The following is a 20330-nucleotide window of genomic DNA, read 5'->3' as shown; positions in this document are numbered from 1 at the left end:
AGGAAAATAAAGACAGAAGCTTAAAAAGGAGTACTACAATATTACTCAAAAGTCATATTAGTTAAGATGATCATACATACTCACATAACGCAGCTAAAGAGAGAGTCTAAGACTAAAACAGCGCAGCATAAGAGAGAGTCTGAGACTAAAACAGATGATATTACTAAGAGTTCATGTTATTTTATCTACCACCATACTGATAAGCTCATCCTGCAAAAAGAAATAAAAGAACAAAAAACGTTAGGAACTATGTTAGGAGATAGCATTACAACTGCAACATCAATTAGATTACTATACCTCTTACACGGGGGCAGGAAGGATGGGTCCACCTCCATTAACCATGGTAGCAGCAGCACTCTCAGGATCTTCCGAAGCCCAAAGCCAAGTCAAGTTGGCACAATGGTAGATGCTTGGTGAGGAGGAGGAGCTTTCAGGAAGGGCCAACATCATAAAGATATTCCTTTGTCTCCATCCATTAATCGCACCCATCAGATCATAGTTTCCAGAAATGACCAAAATGTTAGTCGCTTTGGCAAGTACTTTCATGGTGAGCTTCATAACCAGTTCCAAAGCAGTTTGATCTGAGAATAAAAAAAAAACAATATTTCAAGTTGTAAATCAGACCAATTGTGTGAAAAAATGAAATTGGCAAGAGATCTACAATAAGACCAACTCAAGTAGGCATCAAATGAGAGATTGATACCTTCAGGGTCTGGAGTACGAATGTTATCGGGTCGGACGGGGGAGAATTTGATGTCATCAGGGAGCATTGTAATGGCTTGATGTTTATCTCCGGAAGCATGTCCAACAGCACGCAGTTTCCCTTCGATGAAGAAATCTGGATTGCATCTTTTCAGGGCGGTTTCGATGCTCGTCTTAAGGGTGCGGAGATCGTAACCCTCGGGGATCCAAGCATACTGAAAGTCCCAGATCACAGTGACACCAGTAGTAGTGGAGGAACTCATACTTCCCTGTAAAAAGAGTCTTACAACAATCAGACTAAACTCTAAAGAAGATAAAGTTCGATTTAAGCTAAAAGAACCCTAGATACAATAAACGTATATCTCGAATCCTAGAAACCCTAGATTTCAACAAATCGCCAATGTCGGATCTGAACAGATGATAGATAATCAGCATTGAAATAAACAATCATGTATCTATTGGATTCGTCACTAACCAAGTAGATTTGAACCGAATCGTTCCCAGTTGAGATAATCCGTACAAAGAAGCGACTAGACAGAGGGGAGAGAAGAAGAAGAAGAGAAAAACTAATTATCAAAGAAGAATCGAAGAGGTGAGGGTTCAAAGACTTGCGCTTTCTTTCTGTGGCTAGCCCTAAGAGATGAAGCAAAGCAAGCAGAGTGGAGACTCGGTAGAGTGTTGCCAGACGCAAAGGTTTGCCACGAAGAAGACTCGGCTTTTTCTTTTTCTTTTTATATTATTTTCATCAAAAAGTTATAATTCGAACATTGGTAGAGCGTCGCTGTAAAATCTTTATTTTTGTTATGAATAATTGCTTATGTGGATGTCCAGCCCATTAGTTTATGTATTTGTAGTCTTGACCCATTCATGGCTTTTATGTATTAGCCCATAACCGACATGTAACTTATATATAAGGAACATTTCTATAATGAAATAAGATAACAGAAATATTACTTTCACAACACGTTATCAGCACGATAGACCCTAAAATCCGAGCTACCTAAAAACTGACGAGACTTCAGAGAGGCGTATTTCCCAAACTGTGTAGAGCCAGAAGACGATACGAACAAGTTGTCACAAACGGATTGCAGATCGGAGCAGAGACGCGCGTGCACGCTGTCACGCGCAGAAACAATAGCCGCCGTCGACATTACTTTGGAAACCCTAATCCTAATTTCGGACGAAACTTCAAACCGCCGTATCTCTCCAACCGTGAGGAATCAGATGACGAGCCACCTATCCAATTCAAGATCTCGACGAGAAGAATCCAACGCCAACGACCTCATCTCAATCCGATTTCGGACGCGTTCTCAAGGTCTATTACAAGGAGCGCCGTCAACTTGATTCAAAACCCTAATTCGGCCGCAACTTCAAATTGCTCTATCTCTCAAACCGTAAGGAGTTAGACGACGAGTAATATATCAAATCGAATCTCGTGAAGAGACGAATCCAGCGCCGCAAACCTTACATCAATCCGATCTCAGACGCTCTCTCTACATCCATTCTAAGGAACGCCGTCAAAACCTTAATCAAAGCCTAAACCGTCTCTAAAAGCTACAAGATGTTTTTTTTCTCAAACCTAAAACACGATTTGTTCCAGCCCGTTCCGGTCATTCAGTTCGCGATCCGACTTGTTCCTGCTCTCGATGGTCCAGTTCTACAAAGTTTAGGTAAAACTCAAAATACAAAGAACCCATAATTGAATTGGTTGATTGATAAAGATTGAAACCTAAATTGGAATCCCAAATAGAACTGTTAGGTTGAAAGAATGCATTAGGTTGTTAGATGGAACCTAATGATTGATTGTTTGGTTGTTTGATTACGTAAAACCTAGAACCCGGGTGCTAGGATTGTTTAACAATTGAAATTGTTTTTTGATTGTCTTCTGCTTGATTGTTTTCCATGGTGATTGTTTTGAAAAAAAAAATTGGAAAACTTGATATTGCTTAGAATTGGAAACATTAAGAAAAATGGAAACTTTGCATAATCACCTTGTTTTGATTTCCTTATTGCTATGCTTGCTTAATTTCGACCTTGGCTGCTAGATTTACCTTTTATCTGATTAAGGAATATGGAAACATTGTCTAGAAATCGAAATTTGAGTAAAAGAATTCAAGGACGTAGAAAACCCTAAGTTAAAATCGAAATTGCTTGCCTTGATTTCATGTGTTCTTACTGGTGCATTGTCGATTTCTTGATGATTGTTTAGAACCTGCAAGCTCATGTCAATCTAGGATATTTGTTTTAGATTCATTCTCATCTTGAATTTGGAACTGATAATTATCGAACATGCATCATTATCCAACCCCATTAAAATCGGACATGATAATTACAAACCCTTAAAATCGGATATGCATCATTATCGTTTGATTCTTGCATATAAGCATGCATCATTTCAGATTGTTTTATGATTTGGTGTTTTATTTATGAATTGTCATTTCCTAAATTTATATGAATTGCTTTATGTTTTATTTATAAATCCATCATCTTATTTTAGAAATGAAAGGTGATATGACTTGATAGTCAAAGCCTCTGCCTAAGGCATGGTCTTAAAAGGGCACAAATTTTGATCACCCATATGAAAGACCCATTGAGTTATAAAGCTTAAAGAGTGAATGGTTTCCATATTGAACCAATGGGCAAACAAAGGAAACATAAATGTTCCTACAAATTTTGAAAGAAAAATCGCCCAAGGCATAAAAAAGAGGTCGAGGATATACTGATCAAAACTATGCTAAGGATCAGTATAATAAGGCACAAAGGCCTAGGTAACCAGAATGGTTGACCACGAAATTTAAATACTTTATGGCATGACCGGATTAGCCATCCTGGTCCGAACTTGATGCAAAGTTTAATATTGTAAAGGCACAAAGAGTTGTTCCCATAAAATCTCACGCTGTGAAACATGTACACAAAGGGAAACTCATGAGGCTTACTTGTCCCAAGCATCACGAAAATGGCTGTGGTTTAGTGTTCTTACACAAACGAATTTTTATAGCATGTTCATGAGGGGGAGAATACACACCCGTGTGGTAGCATGAACATGATAGCCAAAGAGAACATGATAACTTGGCCGAACAGGCCATAACCTATAAGGTTTAGACTATAAAATTCATGAGTATCCGCAAATCACAATATGTTCATGAGGGGGAGAGAGGATAACCCCATGATACATGAACACACTATAATCTTGCGGATATAACAGCTCAGACGTATTGTCCTTTAAAGACAATCAGATGTATGAACTTCTAGTTCACTGACTCTCCAGACAGAGGTCACAAAGATATCTGATTAAGGACATATTAATTCCTAAGACTAAAAGTCTATAAGCTTGGAGACACCACACGATTTACATGTATAAGACATGAAATGCATCAGGCCATTTAAAGTGAGCATAGATAATCTCATCTAAGAATGATAAAGGGTCATGATCCAGACATAGACCATCCTAAGAAATTATGTATAAACCACCACGAGCATATGTGCCGTCTAGGATGAAACCTCATAAGAAGATGAGTTGGGATTATATGTTGGATAAGAAAATGTCTTTCTCCCACGAATTCAAAGAGACCATGAGCCAAACATAGGTGATCAGATTGTGGCCAAGGTACACGGATTACATACAAGATGTATCCGACTATCCAACATCAAGGAGAAAGAAATAAGCTGGTAAAGTAAATATAAAAGTGATAAGAGAAATGGAATAGTATTGACCATCCTTGTCTTGGCAAAGATCCTCGGACCAGAGAAGAGTATACTGGACGTCCAATCCCATACAAAGAAAGGGAATCATAGAATGATAGCCAGACAGACCCGAAATGAATGACTAAGGTCATACCAGCTTAGCACCACGAAATAAAAGTCCTAGTAGAGACATAATCAAGTGCTATAGAGTCTATACAAGATAGACCAATATGTTCCATATATAAGGAACCTCAGATAGAAAGAGAAAGGTGCTCATAATGATAGATCCGAGGTCATACTAAGGAAACTAGACCAGACATTGAGATAAGGCTGCGCAGCTGAACATCTAAGGTACCAAACCATGTAGCTTGGGACGCCAAGCTGCAAGGTAACAAAAGGTCCTCGATAATGAAATCTCTAATCGATTAGAACATGTCTGGAACGCGAATAGAACGCGATGGAACGCGTTAGAACATATCCGGAACGCAATGAACGCGAGTGAACGCGATGGAACAATATATAAAGTGTCGACACATACACACTCATAAGTGATAAAATGCATAAGAGAAAGCACTTGAGCATAAGAGATATAAGCGAGGATCACGAACCCACGTGAGAGTACTCATAAAGAAAAGAAAAGGACGTGGGGTTAAAGTAAAGAAGAAAGAGATGGGCGTATGGCCATATACATATAAGAAACACCATCTAACCAGTGAACATATGAGTCTTGTGAGGAGATGAAACCGTGAGATATAGGACATGACCATATAGACAAAAGGTCGTCCATACTTAAAGCATTCAAAGGAATGGCTTGATCACACAAGGATACTCACAAGTACTAAGGAACAAGGAGATGTACTCCTATGTGGTGGATGCTACTACCCAATATCGAAATTGATAAAGGTCTGGACACATAAGAAAGTCGTAGTAGGCATTATATATATCACTGGATATAAAAGTAATATAGATACCTGAAAGATGAGAAAGAAGTTCTCATAGAACAGTGTCGTTCCTGAGCTGTTCATGGACTGAAATGAAAGGCAGCTGCATATAAGGCATATAATGCATATAAAGGATAAGACTAAGTGATACTTAGTAAAAGGAGTTCTATAAGAATGATCCAGATCAGTCCATGCATATAGTATATAAAGAAAATCCTTTGTGTATTGAGATTACTGGTCCAACGAATTGAGAATGGGAAAATGAGATGGTTATAAGAGAAAATGAAACCATCCGATCCAAGCCAAAGGTCCATATCGACCAAGGCATGTTCTGCCTCGTTCCGGCCCCATTTCGATTTGTCCTCCTTGGTCTTGTTCTGGTCCAAACCGTCCAAATGGGACGAACAGCTTGTTGACCCAAAAGAGGCTTAGTTTTGAGAAACATCAAAACTATAATATGGTTGTCATTCATAAAAGTTATGGACGGGACACACAGTGGACAACTGTATGATCCGAATGGACCATGAATCTCTGAAAGAATTTATGGTCGAGATCCATCCATGGTAGATGGATGAGAATAAATGTAATTCTCCCATGTATAGAAAGTCCATATGTTCTGGTCAAGAACCATTGAACAAGTCCGGCCATATTTATGAAATGGACGAAAGATTTTGTTTTATTTATACTAATCAAACAAAGAGAATTTGGTTAGTTTTTACTGATGCAGGATATCTTTCAGACCCCCACCAGGCAAGTCGCGAGGTCGTTTGGTTATGGTCCATGACCAACCAAATCCGTGTGCCAGTCAAGTGTCATCCGTCCATAGAGTGATCAGCAACAAGAAAGTACATCCTGACCACATCTTAATGGAGTTCCAGAAGACATAAAGACGTTCAGGAAGCTACCAGTTCATTCAAAGAAGAATTCAGCTGATCCCTTCACCGAGACACTACCGACCGCAACGTTCGAGGAACATGTGCACCAGATTGGGATGCACAAGTTCAGAGACCCACACGGAGGTCCAAACCAGGGGGAGTAGTGTGTGCTGTACTCTTTTTCCTTCACTTCGGTTTTGTCCCACTGGGTTTTCCGAGTAAGGTTTTAACGAGGCAGCATTAGCACACTACGAGCTCTATATGGTTCTGGCATCCAAGGGGGAGTGTTATGAATAATTGCTTATGTGGATGTCCAGCCCATTAGTTTATGTACTTGTAGTCTTGACCCATTCATGGCCTTTATGTATTAGCCCATAACCGACATGTAACTCATATATAAGGAACACTTCTATGATGAAATAAGATAACAGAAATATTACTTTCACAACAATTTTAAATTTGTTTATTTCATTCCAAAAAAATATTTATTTCATCAAATTTAAAATAATACTACTCTTTCCGTTTTGATTTAATTGTCGTTATACGGAAAAAAATTTGTTTTAAATAAGTATCGTTTCAATACAAAATTTATTAAAAATACTATCCATTTTATTTTTCTATTGAATGAAATATGGTTAAGTGTATAGGTAATCTTATTTTTATTTTGGAAATATAGAAAATCATATGTTTTTTTAATTCGTGTACATAAATTTAGAACCACAAATAAAATGAAACGGAGGGAGTAATACTTTTAAGCTTTCTCCTAACTATTTCTGTAGAAAAGAGGCGTGATCATCAAGATGTTGATTGAAAATGTACTTTTTGCATGAATGGGTTCCAGAGGTTGATAAGATCAATGGTTCTAATACACAAAGCAAAGCTACTCGAAGAACTTGCTGACAAGATGAGAGACTCTAAGAGGTGTTTCTTTAGTTTTATTTCTTCAACATGTTTCTGTATCGTGTTTTAGTGCACTAATCTACTAATGTAATGTGCTTCACGTTAGGTTTGTTAAAGAGTTTGATCGTGAGCTTAAAGATGGGGAAGCTTGAAAGTTGAAACTCTCCTCAAGTAAATAAGAAATTGAATGATGAGAAATAATCTATGGTGAGTTCACTTCTTCTTATAGCACATAGTATAATCTCTGTGTTCTTCTTCATATCTGTGGAAGTGGTAATAATTTTGAGATTCTAGCTAGTCTAATACTTCTTAAGTGATCATTCAATAGCCAGTATTATAAATTATGTGGACAATACATCACTATGTGAATGTCTCGATCTCTCTCTGCTTTAGTTTCTTGGTAGCATTTGGTTTCTATGTCTTTTAAAAAATCCGCTTGTTGATATTTCTTATGACAGATTAAGGAACTCAACTCTTGTGTTGCACTAAGAAAAACGTAAGTACTACTTCCAAGAAGCAGAATTGTGACAATGTATGTACCTGTACCTTTTTCACATCGATCCTTTTAGCAAAATGTAGCTAAGATGTTTGTTGTGTGGTGACTTCAGGTTCTTTAATACACGAGGAAACAAGAAAGTTGAGCTTTTTGATACGGGAGCTGGAGTCACTGGTGAACCCACAGCAGAAGAAAACGTCCAAATGGCTTCATGTGAGTCTCTGTCAACATCGGTTGTGTTTTCAGTTAAACTTCTACGGCAACAAGAATATGAAGTTGCTATTGGAAGCCTAAAACTGCCTGCTGCTACATGTTGTAGAATAGTTAATCATGTAATATGAACTTTTGGGTTATGCTTTTTGTTTTATCGTTTATATATAGGCAATGTCAAACCAAGAGCTTGTCGATGATGAACAGGATGGACGAGACTGACCAGGGTGTTGAACACTCTAAACAGGTAAGTTACACAAAGAAGTGTATTCCACTCGGGTCACTGGTCCTATATCTCTAGATAACCCTCAGTGTTTCTTTTTCAGGTTGTTCACCAGACAGTCGAAATTGGTACTCAGCCCGCAGCTAATCATCTAAAGGGACAGGTAACACAAAGCATGCCCCATCTTGTCCTGATATTCTTATGAGACGCACTGACCTAGAAATTTTACAGACTGATCAAATGGGGCTCGTTGTTGAAAGAGATAGGGAAGACAGGTTTGTATAATCTAATCTCTCATAGGACATAAGTTTCTCACACGCTGCAAAAGCTAATAAAACTGTGACTAATTCTCTCAGGTAGCGACAGATAAATGCACCATTGCGCTCTCCTATTTTTCATATAATGTTTTGGTTTCTAACCCTACTTGTAAAAAAGTGGTAGATCGTGAACCCAAACAACAAAGAAATTGGAGACTTCCCTGGATTAGTCCCTCCAGCGCAATCGAGAAGGCTATTTTTCATATCTGTGGCTTTTGTCTGGACTGAGAGAGGACGGACCATGGGTGAGGCTGATGGTGATATAAATAGAATATAACAAATATACAAATTCAAATCAAATCCAGGGGGTACTGCACAAAATCAGAAGTCAGAACTGTTTGTAGCATATAAGACGAAAAGGGGTCACTGAGCTAATGTGTGGTGAAAAAAACTTATAACTATCAGACACCATAAAAATAATTTTGCCAATTGCGTTTCTTTAACAATGTTAAGTAATAATAATCCGGAGGTAAAATTCTATTTGGAAAATGTTTTTGAGTTCCAAGATTAAAAGACATTTTCACCTGAGAAGTGAGACAACATATGGGTCTATCTCAGTCTCATCTGTACGTTTGATCAGACGGCTGTGTGGCTTCCAAGCTGTGTCCGCCCGATATGTGACAACCGTGACGACGTTATCAAGGGAGCTTCCTCATCATTGAGCTCTACTCCTCCTCTGGGGCTCTCACCATCCGACGACCTCTTCTCCTTCCAGTCCTGATCAATTATTTTGAATCATATAAGTACTACCCCACTCGGAGCTGCGTCATTAACCAGAATAATCAACTGTACCTTTGTGATTCGATCTGGGAGGCTATCAGGGATTGGTTGAGTCGCTTTCACATCCTTGATTTTAATGTAATTGTACATTACAACCCCACATAGTGCTGCGTCAACAAAAGACGATATACAATTAAACAAATGCACATGAGAATTTATGAGCTTTATCCCAATTTATAACAAGAAGAAGGGAACAAACCTATTGCGTATCCAATAATGTTCAGACCGGTGATTGTGGACTCAGGAAATATGACAGTGGAGAGAGCTATGAGGATCCAGTCTTTGAGAACGCCAGCAACCCTCATGGTCACTGCTCCTGTTCTTCCGATTACTAAGAATATGGAGAAGTTCAAGGCAAGTGCGCAGAGAGCGTTTGAGAAAAATATCCAGAAGTTGAATTGGATCTGCGAGACTTCTATGTTCGGTTTCTCCAATACATACCAAGGCAAGGACAGGAAGACAAAGCTGCAAAATATCAAGGGAAACATGTAAAAGGAGATTCTTGGAATCTCAGCAAGATATAATACATGATGTTGGCAAGCATGCAACCGAATATAATATAAGACAAACAAAAGACCAAGAAGTCAAATCAAGTCAATGAAGTTTTATAAATGGATACAGGTTTCTATCTTAAGCTGATACTAATATGAAATTTTGAACTGTGTACCTGCACGGAGCTATATAGTATAAGCTTGTGACGGGGTTTAATGTCAAGCCCTTTTTCTGAAGAAGAACTTGAGTTAGCACCAGTCTAAGTGCTTCAGCAAATATCCCCATGACCTGGTAGACCGTCCCAATGATGTTGAAATTAATTTCTCCATAGGAGGATATCACAACTCCAACACTGACCAGCAGCATGTTCATGAAGACGTCGCACCTTGCGTTGTCAGTGCCACAAACAATGGCCATGATAAACGTTGCTACCGGCACTGTCATTCATTCCATATTTCACGTGTTAATAAGCTTTGCAATATGGTCAAAGATTTCACGTACTAATATAAGCTTTTGAGCCGAAAGGAAGTTTTACATACTTAGTGCTTTGAGCATCTGTATGAAGGCAACTGAAATGTGCAAATATGCAGTGTTTCCAAACCTGCAATAGGACAGAATATATATTGTCAATCAATGACAAATTCAGCATTTGATATAATACTGTTCTAGAGAAAAGAACATCTAAAAACCTAATACGTCCCAGTGTAAATGGAACAAAGACTTACCAGAGGCTGGATGCAAAGAATGCGCTAATAGGCACCACACAGGTCACGTATCTGGAATCGAGGGAAAACATGTTATAAGAGAAAAAGAGATAATGTAAATTACATTGGAAAGGGAAGAAAGAATATAGTAGTAAGGTGGGCTTACATTTCGAGTGTCATTTTAACAGGAGAGACAACCTACATTATAGAAGAAGATACTTATTACTTGACAATAATAAAAAATACCAGATGAGAACTCCAAACAAATTATGTAACATGCAGTGTAGTACGAAGAGTTTGGAATATACCTTGAAAACACGAATGAGAAGGAAGGCGACAAATCCAGAGAATCCCATGTGGATCATAGTCAATGTAATAGGAAGCGGAAAGTTGAAGTATTTGGGAGATAGAACCCACTGCGAATGAAAATCCAATACCAGATAGAGATACAAATTAAAAGTCAGCCTCTAGGATGGTTTCATTTCATATGCATTAAAATTTCGATTCATTCCAGGATAATATAGATACACACACACACACAATGAGATGCAAAAGAATGCAACAGACTACATAAAAGGAGAGAGAGAGAGAGAGAGGTGAAATTGACCTTGTTGTAGAGAATAACACCAGAAGAGAGAAGAACGTAGATGAGTAAGTAGATATAGGTTAGTACAAGCGTCTTGTTTATCATCTTTGCCATCTTCCTCTCTCAAAAGCAAAGGCTAATTAATAAACCACCCGTAGATTCGGTAGTTACAACACCAAGATCAAACAAATTCAATACAGCTGTTCGATAGTCACGATACTGAGTTCAATACATTGAATGTATCCCCGCACGCAACAAGATGGGAGAGTGGTTCCACTGAATCTAAATCTGAAATAATAATAATAATAATCCCAAAATCAAAAAAAGTATATAAGTTCTCTATCTAGCACTTGAGATTTAGCTTATTGCATTGAAAACGGGGGAGAAATCGAGAGATCACGATCAGATCCGACGAGACGGAAGTGGAGAGAGAGGTAGCAATACCTCGATATGGAGAAGCCTGAGAACATTCGAATCAATAGCGCGAATCTAGTTTAGCATTAGCGAAGGAAGAAACGCAGGAGACCTTTGATTGACTTTAGTCTCCCTAAAGGAGTAGAAGATGATGAATGCGTAACAGCTTCGATGAAGAATGACTTATTCAGAGACTGTATATAAGTTACTCAGACCTCTCACTTTCTAATGCTTGCTTCCTTGCTTGCATATCTCAAGAAAGAAGAAGAAGAGATTTACCAACTTTTAATTAATGATATTTCACCGAGTTAATTAGAAGATTTTATTTCAAAATTAACTAAAACAAATAACGGTGGAGATGAATCTTCCCTCTCATCATTCCAAAATCTAACGCCTGTGGTTTCATCTACTGGATGGTGCTTCTTTTGCATTTAGTTATGGGGTGAATGGGCCCCCATATGCGATGTTCCAAATCTCATTTCTTAAATTGCAGATTTGATACCTTTTCTTTCTCTTCTTTCTCAAACATCACTTTTTAATAATCAGCTCCCCCCATACTTATCTAAGAATATGAACATAAGAGTACCTCCAATGGTTTAATGCCCAACTAATATCTTAACAATAAAAATCTAAAGAAAATTAAGAAAGAAACTCAAAAGTATCTTGCAGTAGAGGATTTTAGATATCCTTCCCAATTTTTAATGCTAGCTGTATGTTTTCTAGTGGTCCAAACTACTAAAGTTTAATTCATTAATATAATTTTAATTAATTAATAATATTTTTGAATTAAGAAACTAACGTGAAATAATCGACCGATAAGAGTGCTCTGATCGGTTAAAACAATTAAACAACTAAACATATTATATATCTAAAGTCATAGACTCACTTCTTAGAGAAAAGCCTTAGTCGTCGGAGGGGCAGAGAATGCCGTCAAGGAGACAGTTGATGTGCAGGGTGAAGGAGACAGTTGATATGCGCACTCCATAAACTTAAATGCACATGTATCTCTGTTGTTACGGACGTAGCCTTTAATATTTTGAGACAAATGCCATATACAATACCCATGAGCGGCCTGAGGGAACACTAGACATACTGCCTTGATCAATCCTTTGTTTCTTTCCGAAAGAAACACCAATCCAGTGACATCGGATATCACTGATTTCAGCTGTTCCATAAACCAGAACCAACTCTCAAAGGTCTCACCATCTGCAACACCAAATGTAATTGGGTAGTGGTGATGATCGGGATCCTGAGCAGTTGCAACAAATAACACTCCTCCATAAATAGTCTTCAGGTGTGTTGCATCCACAACGAAGACTTTTTTCATTGCTCGAAACCTTTCTATGCAAGCTCTCAAAACCCAAAACAGATAATTATTTTTTTTCCTCATCCACAACCACACGAGTTACTGTGTCACGATTCGTCTGCTCCAGCATGTGCATATAACAATATAATAAAGAATAACTCTCTTCAGGAGTTCCACGCGCTTTATTAGCAGCTAGTTTTTTTCTCTATATGCTATTGTGTACGACACATCCACAGCAACCCTGTGTTGAACCAAATCGATCAGATCTTTGGGACGTGGTGTGTCAAAACTGCCTGGATAATCTTAGGCCATAACAGCTGCAACGATTTGTGCTGTGCCTCTCCTTCTATTAGGCAGTGTTCTTGTGGTAACAGCAGAACATCTATGCTGCTTGATGTAAGTTCTAACCGTCCAAAGATCTGAATCCGTTAACTTTGCCACACGCACAAACCGTTTGCAGCCTTCTTTCTCTCCTCGCATTTTATCACATATCTCTTAGTATCCGACTTAGTTACTGCATACTCAAAACATTTCAGATGTGAAGCTGTCTGAATATGAGTTTTCGCTTCCTCTTTGGTTCTAAATTCTTGACCTAAAACCAAATCCATACCATCATCCCACTCCTTATAGACAACTGGTGCGACTTCAACTGATGCTCCTGCTTCTCTTTCGGTGAAATTATCATGCATCTCAATGTCTCCGTAAAATGTGAGCACACCTTTATTAGCAGTTGCATCCTTCTCAGTACTATCTTCATCACCACCCTCTGTCTCAGCAGCCTCTGTCTCAGCAGCCTCTGTAACAATAGTTTCTATATTAGTAGTCTCTCTATCAGTAGCCCCTCTTTCACTAGCCTCTCTATCCGATAGACCACCATAGAAATCAGTGGATCATCCATTTAGTTGAACTCCACATGTAGAATACTTCTACAATTCTCTTTATTTACTTGCATTAGATAACCAAAAACGTCTTCATCCTCCTAGATATATGATGGATTGTTCCAATACATTAGCATTAGAAAGTAACTAATTTTTACTTCCATCTTATCTACCTTTATCTTTCTGCAAATACACTCAACCAAAACAGAGCGTGTGATCTCCTCCACTGATTTCTTCAACATAATAGTATGGATTTCATCTTCCCCTTCACCATCTCCCGAAATCCATTTCATTTCAGCCCCATCTTTAAAATAATATCTTCCATAATCAAAAACAAATGATTGTATAATGCGGATTTTGCATTTTTCTGAAATAACAATGAATTATAATTACAATTAGCATTATTAAGAAGTTTAAATTTAATTCCCACGCTGTACACTCTTACTAATACTAATTTTTTTCAATATTATATAAACAGTAAAACAGTAATACTAGTAATATTAGTAATACCACTTTGCTTTAGTAAAACGAGTTATCTTAATAATGCCTAGAAATTATCTTTGTACTAATTAATCAATTTTAATCCGTTTTTGTTAGATTTTGCATTACCCATGATATATAATTCATAATAATGAAATTACAGCCAAGAAATTATCAAAATGGATTCAAAATGTACATAAAATATACCCTAAAACCCATAAGCACAGTTTACAAAATCCTTTTAAATCTCTTAAAATTTGCATTCAATCTTTCTTTTGTTACACTAGCCGATTTATACACTTTTTTATAAGTATTCCAGCAAAAATTACATAAAAATGGACATAAATTATACCCGAAATCCATATACACAGATTTACAAATCATTTTTTTTCTCTCACATTTTCAAAAATTCTTACTTTTTAGGTTACCCATGATATACACAAACATTTAAAAGATATTTCACACAAATTTTCATGAAAAACGGACAAGAATTACCTGATCTTGGAGCTTCAAAATCGCCAATGGAAGTTGGGGAAGAAGGGTTTCACGTGGAGAAGAGGAGAGAGAGGAGAGAAACATGAAGACATGTAGGGCATGCTCAATTCTGATTGGTTAAGGTTGTCTGTAGATCACATTTGGTTGTTGTGTTTGATTGATTGAATTTATGTAAAAAATTAAATGATTTAATGAGCTGGAGAAGAAATATATTAAAGAAAGAAAGGTTAATAAAGAAAATGCACACATAAATGGGTAAGGAGAAAAGAGAGGGGATAAAGAAGTTGAATTTTTTTTCATAAGGGTAAATAGAGTTAATCTCGAGAAAGAGATCCTGAAAAATAAGTGAATAATTATATCCATTAGATTTAGGTATATCAACGGTGGAGATTAGCACTTTATTTATCCTCACCATTATGAATTGGCTTCTCTTATTGGTGAAGGTTTTTTCCTCTTTGTTTTTTTTTCTTTGGTATACTCTGTTTTTATAAACTAATTTCATGTAAATTTAGTTATAGTTTCAATGTAGTTTATATGTTTAGTATATATACTCTTAAAATTAAGTTTAAGATTTAGAGTTTATAAATTTTAATAATTATGTTTTGTGGTTTATAATTTAGTTAAAGATTTAGAGTTTAGAATATAAAATATAAAATTTGTTTTGGCATTTATAATTAATTAAATTTAGTGTTATAATTGTGGTCTAGTCCTTAGGGTTTGAAGTAGAGTTTTTAGAGTTTAGGAATAGGGTTTGGAGTTTATACTCTAACAAAACACTAAATCATAAAATTTTGAATTTATGATCAAATGACTATAGTTTAAATTTTATAAGTTGTATAAAAGTAAGGATTAAACTTTACGATTAGCTAAAAAAAATTATCTGTTCTATCCCCATCTCAAAATTATGATGCCAAAAAAAAGTTTGGTTTTTATGATATAAATTTTAAAGTTTAGATCTCAAATTTTTTAAGTTTGTAGTATATTTGGAGTTAGGGGAATAGGATTTGGTGAATAGGGTTTGGGGGTTAAGATTTGAGGTTATAGTGTGACATTAGAGTTCTAAACCCTAAACATATACTTAAACCTTAAATCAGAAATCAGAAATTTAAATTTAAACTCTTTTTATGTATCCATAAAAACATAATAGATACAAATACAATAGTCATTTTCATAAAAATTATGCCATTTTTGCATTGTAGTTTTACAAATAGAGCAACACAACAACAACAACTGCAGTTTGATACAAAAATTTGATAAATAATAAGCCAGGAATCAGATTTCTTCAGAGACAAATCAGATTCATCGACTATAGGAACCATCGACATGATCCTCTCACGAGCTGATTAAGGATTTATTTCGACGTGTGCCCGAGCATATATCTCCTCTAGCTCAGTCTGTTTCTTAAAAGCTATCTCCTTAGTTTGACTGGGATGGTCAAGCTTGTCCACTTCCACCGCAGCCTTACAAGAAGTACACGAACTTGTTACTTCATAAACACATAGGGATATAGATCAATGCAAAATGTAACATATGTGCAAGACATTCTACTTATTGAAAGCATCAGTCTAAGTCTGAGATATCTTACCATAGCTGCATTCTCTGCATCATCAAGAATCAGGAAAGCTTTCTTTTGTCCCAGCCATAGATAACCACCAGTCCCATCATTCGCTGAATTATCCCCACCTTGATCATAAAACGCCTTGATTACACGATCTCCTGAAACAAATACACCAATACCATAAATCATAAGGAACCAACTTTATACTATTACATCAACCCTTGAAACAAATGTAACAATACAAAAAAAAGGAAGCAACTTTATACATTTTCATTATCTCCTGAATCAGCTGCCTGAATCCTACTCTGATGATTATTGAGAACAAATCTAAACAAGTTATCAAACATACAGAAGCATCATTCAACAGCGACAACAACAAAAGGATCAAAGATATTAGCAGAGACTGCTTCACCCTCTCACCTAAAGGAGTAGCCTGAAAACCACAGTTGGTGAGATGATTCGCAAGCGTCTCGCACGAACAAACCACCATCGCTCCTATATCTTCACCGACGTCGTCCTCTTTGTTGATGTAAAGATGTCCGCCCTGAAGTAGTCGCTGACGTAGTTGCTGAAGCAGACGTCGTAGTGAGTGGTGAAGACCATGTGGAGTCGAGATGCTGAGCTGGAGTCGTGTAGACTTGGAGAGCAAGAGAGTATCTTGAAGAAAAGGCAAAGAGGAATAAACTTGGGGAGCAAGTTTATGACTTAAAGGAAGATTAATAAGTGCATTCCAAGAAAAAGAAAGTTGCACTTATTGATATGGAAGATGTCCATATTATGGTTCCTTGGAGACTAGGATTTCGAGAACATGGAGTTAGTATAAGATAGCTATGTGGTCGTCTGTAGAGAGACAGAGACACAGAGGCTGATCTTATAGAGAGAGAGAAGCGCTTGGAAGTGTTCTGGGTCGTGCTGAAGCAGGGGCTGAAGTACTTGACGGTGGAGACACATAAGCAGGTAGCTTAGGAATTGTTCAGTGGCGTGTGTTAGGGTGTAACACTAGACGTGTAAAGCTGATTAAGCAGAACCTGTAATAGGGTTTACAAGGCGATTCTAATAAAGCTATTGGTGTGTGCTTGTGTATTTTGTCTCTCTGATTTACCTTCTGCAGTACTATTGTTTGTGTCGTCTTTGCACTTACAAGTGGTATCAGAGCGGGTCACCTAAGTTACTGGTGTGATCCTAGAGGTGAAGATGGACACGGTTATTTCTGTGCAGAAGGCAATCGTGTTGAAAGCGGACCAGTATGGTCATTGGAAGGCTCACATTAAGCAGTTGATTCGAGGAATCAATGAAGATGCGTGGACAGCTGTGGAGACTGGTTGAGAGGAGCCCACCATAGTCACAGCAGATGGGAAGAAACCTAAGCCAAAGGAGGATTGGTCAGAGGCAGAGCGCAATGCATCAAAATTTAATGCAAAGGCGCTTTCGACGATTTTCGGAGCTGTTGAAGTAGAGCAGTTCCAGCTGATTCAGGGGAGTACTTCAGCTAAAGAGGCGTGGGAGATCCTGCTGAATTCGTTTGAAGGAGATGACAGTGTCAAGAGGACACGTCTGGATCATCTTGGGTCGCAGTTTGAGAATCTGAAGTGGTCAGATGCGGATACGGTGGCGAGCTTCAGCGCCAAACTCAGTGCTATGGCGCATGAAGCATGTGTACTTGGAAAGAAGTACAAGGAGAAGAAGCTGGTGAAGAAGTTGCTACGCTGTCTTCCAGCAAGGTTTGGAGCTCATAAGGCGGTCCTAAATATGACTGCAAACACGAATGAGCTCAAGTTTGACAAGGTTGTGGGTATGCTGAAGGCGGAAGAGATGGAGACATGCAGTGGCTCGGTGTCTACATCAGGAAGTACGCCAGGGAGTATAGCCCTTGTAGTTGACAAGGAAGCAGAGAAAATTCAGGAGCTTGAAGATGCCGTGGGCATGTTGGCTAGGAATTTTGGCAAGAGAATGAATTTCTCAGGTGGGAGAAATCAGGTTGGTCGCCAGGGAGGTGATCGTGTCAGTAGCAGAAGAAGAGAAGGTCTCAAGTGCTACGAGTGTGAAGGAGTTGGTCATATACGGGCTAACTGTCCGTTGGTACAACGAAGAGAGCTTAAGTGCTCTGAGTGTAGAAGTGTTGGACACACACGGCGTGAATGTCCAAACTCAAGGAAGGGTAAAGGTAGTCCATTGTAGTCGTCTGATGATTCAGAGTCTAAAGAAGATGGAAAGGTGAATCTTGTTGCATTTGGTGCACGCAAGGAGGGATCTAGTGAATCCTATGGTTCAGATCTCAGCACAGATGATGAGGAGTATCACGTGCTGCTTAACAAGTGGTTGAGGGTCAAGGATCAGAATCTGAGATTGGAAGATATGGCTCAGAAGCAGAACGAGCTGATTGAAGAACTTCGTGAAGAACTTGCTGCTGTGAATGAGAAGAATGAGTCTCTTGAGCAGAAGGTGAGCGAGTTGAGGGAAGTTGTCATTGGGGAACGAGAGAGGGCAAGGATGCTGGAACGTGATTTAGCTGACAATCGCAAACAGATCAGGATGCTCAATAGTGGATCCAAGGAGTTGGATAATATACTTTCGATGGGACAACCAGCCAAGGTAAACTAGGGTCTAGGATATCGAGAAGCTGAAGGTACTAAGGAAGTACAGAAGGGGCTGTCACATTTTGTGCGTGGAAGCACATCAAAAGGTGGAGCCAAAGAGACTTGTCAGGAAGTGCGTCGGGACGTACGACAAGGAGTGCGGCAGGAAGTACTACAGCGCGGAGCTGTGAGTAACAAGTCGAAAGTGGTACATCAGTGAAGCTGCATGAAGTCCACACAGGAGGGTCTGAAGCATGGGTGTGTAACTGGTACGAGGAAGGAGGCTGATAGGTGCATCAGCAACTGTGTCAGGCCAAAGAAGAAGCAACATCGGGTGTGCTGTTGGTTCTGTGGGAAGGTTGGACACAAGAAGGTGGAGTGTTTTGCTCGTGAGAAGAGCAGAAACATGGTCAAGAGGGTGAACAAGGCGTTCACTAAACCCAAGAGGGTTGAAGAGGTGTTTGTAGCCAAGAGTGGCTTACTTGATGAGATCAAGAAAGAGACATCAGAAGAGGGATGCAGCTCTGGTAGGAGTGATCTTGAGGAAGATCAAGAAGCATCAAGTCTGGAGTTAGGACACGGAGTTGTCCGTAGCACAAAGGGGAAGGAGATCGAAGTGCGTCAGGAAGTGATGCGAGAGGATCTTCAGGAGGGTGATAGCGAAATCACTCCAAGGCTATAGCAACGAGTGCAGAGGACACTCAGGGTGGTTGAGAAGAGGCTCATGGTCAAGGAGACGACACATGAAGGAAGCCTGGTCCTCAACAGAAGTGGGTCGAGAGGTAGCTTGACAAGTGCATCAGATCGTGATGCAGTACCAGACAGGTGTGTCTGTAAGGCTTGACATCTAAGCATATGTTTTAGCTTAGTATGCAATCAAGCAGGGGGAGAATGGTGACGTTCTGGTCCAAGGAGTGCATATCTCATGGGAGAGAAGAGCATAGTGATGGACGTCCTGAAGTAGATGATGCTTGTCTCATGGGGGAGAAAAACATGGTATGGTGCACATCTCGTGGGGGAGAATAGCACATTAAGCGTGGAAGTTTCCAGGTGGGAAACGTGGTTATTGCACCAGAAGAAGGTTGTGCTTGATCGGCACACAAAGCTAAAAGGAGAAGATTGTTGATGTAAAGATGTCCGCCCTGAAGTAGTCGCTGACGTAGTTGCTGAAGCAGACGTCGTAGTGAGTGGTGAAGACCATGTGGAGTCGAGATGCTGAGCTGGAGTCGTGTAGACTTGGAGAGCAAGGGAGTATCTTGAAGAAAAGACAAAGAGGAATAAACTTGGGGAGCAAGTTTATGACTTAAAGGAAGAGGAATAAGTGCATTCCAAGAAAAGGAAAGTTGCACTTATTGATATGGAAGATGTCCATATTATGGTTCCTTGGAGACTAGGGTTTCGGGAACATGGAGTTAGTATAAGATTGCTATGTGGTCGTCTGTAGAGACACAGAGACACAGAGGCTGATCTTATAGAGGGAGAGAAGCACTTGCAAGTGTTCTGGGTCGTGCTGAAGCAGGGGCTGAAGTACTTGACGGTGGAGAGACATAAGCGGGTAGCTTAGGAATTGTTCAGTGGCGTGTGTTAGGGTGTAGTACTAGACGTGTAAAGCTGATTAAGCAGAACTTGTAATAGGGTTTACAAGGCGATTCTAATAAAGCTATTGGTGTGTGCTTGTGTATTTTGTCTCTCTGATTTACCTTCTGCAGTACT

General features: G+C 38.8%; 3 protein-coding genes and 1 pseudogene across 4 annotated transcripts in view; 1 reads left to right on the top strand and 3 right to left on the bottom strand.

The window, feature by feature from the left end:
• Positions 1 to 20: 20 nt before the first annotated feature.
• Positions 21 to 1438, bottom strand: LOC108820317 (uncharacterized). The gene is made up of 4 exons (XM_018593273.2): positions 1178 to 1438; positions 704 to 971; positions 298 to 581; positions 21 to 210 (listed from the first exon to the last, which is right to left on the bottom strand). Exons 2-3 carry the CDS (start codon positions 963 to 965, stop codon positions 301 to 303), a joined length of 543 nt encoding a protein of 180 aa, XP_018448775.2. The 5' UTR covers positions 966 to 971; positions 1178 to 1438; the 3' UTR covers positions 21 to 210; positions 298 to 300.
• A 5620-nt stretch (positions 1439 to 7058) lies between these two features.
• On the top strand, positions 7059 to 8391 carry LOC108820316 (novel plant SNARE 12-like; annotated as a pseudogene).
• A 363-nt stretch (positions 8392 to 8754) lies between these two features.
• Positions 8755 to 11620, bottom strand: LOC108819004 (probable sugar phosphate/phosphate translocator At1g48230). 2 transcript variants are annotated; one of them, XM_018591985.2, is made up of 10 exons: positions 11355 to 11620; positions 10932 to 11046; positions 10633 to 10740; positions 10491 to 10522; positions 10346 to 10396; positions 10160 to 10221; positions 9796 to 10057; positions 9328 to 9593; positions 9141 to 9235; positions 8755 to 9065 (listed from the first exon to the last, which is right to left on the bottom strand). In XM_018591985.2, exons 2-10 carry the CDS (start codon positions 11022 to 11024, stop codon positions 8925 to 8927), a joined length of 1110 nt encoding a protein of 369 aa, XP_018447487.1. In that variant the 5' UTR covers positions 11025 to 11046; positions 11355 to 11620; the 3' UTR covers positions 8755 to 8924. The 2 variants fall into 2 exon arrangements, with proteins under 2 accessions (XP_018447487.1, XP_018447486.1); XM_018591984.2 differs by having other exon boundaries at positions 10932 to 11198; positions 11355 to 11619.
• Positions 11621 to 15608: 3988 nt separating this feature from the next.
• The window catches only part of LOC130498508 (uncharacterized), a 7389-nt gene continuing 2667 nt past the window's right edge, over positions 15609 to 20330 (bottom strand). Inside the window, exons 3-6 of the mRNA XM_056991928.1 lie at positions 16462 to 16563; positions 16069 to 16199; positions 15866 to 15943; positions 15609 to 15815 (exon numbers count right to left, since the gene is read on the bottom strand). Coding sequence (XP_056847908.1) covers positions 15783 to 15815; positions 15866 to 15943; positions 16069 to 16199; positions 16462 to 16531 — 312 coding nt within the window. The 5' untranslated portion in view covers positions 16532 to 16563 and the 3' untranslated portion in view covers positions 15609 to 15782. The remainder of the gene's footprint in view (positions 15816 to 15865; positions 15944 to 16068; positions 16200 to 16461; positions 16564 to 20330) is intronic.

The sequence above is a fragment of the Raphanus sativus genome, chromosome 8 (genome assembly GCF_000801105.2).
Source record: "Raphanus sativus cultivar WK10039 chromosome 8, ASM80110v3, whole genome shotgun sequence".
NCBI classification, from domain to species: Eukaryota; Viridiplantae; Streptophyta; class Magnoliopsida; order Brassicales; family Brassicaceae; genus Raphanus; species Raphanus sativus.
The sequence above is the reverse complement of the archived record's forward strand: the minus strand, read 5'-3'. Positions and strand labels throughout refer to the sequence as shown.

Excerpts from the sequence above, each read along its gene's own strand:
- LOC108820317 (XM_018593273.2), bottom strand. The coding sequence starts at position 965 with ATGAGTTCCTCCACTACTACTGGTGTCACTGTGATCTGGGACTTTCAG. Across the intron at positions 582-703 it reads TCGTACTCCAGACCCTGAAG|ATCAAACTGCTTTGGAACTG; the intron begins GTATCAATCTCT and ends TTTTATTCTCAG.
- LOC108819004 (XM_018591985.2), bottom strand. The coding sequence starts at position 11,024 with ATGGCAAAGATGATAAACAAGACGCTTGTACTAACCTATATCTACTTA. Across the intron at positions 10,397-10,490 it reads GTTAAAATGACACTCGAAAT|ATACGTGACCTGTGTGGTGC; the intron begins GTAAGCCCACCT and ends CCTCGATTCCAG. Across the intron at positions 9,236-9,327 it reads CATTATTGGATACGCAATAG|CACTATGTGGGGTTGTAATG; the intron begins GTTTGTTCCCTT and ends TTGTTGACGCAG.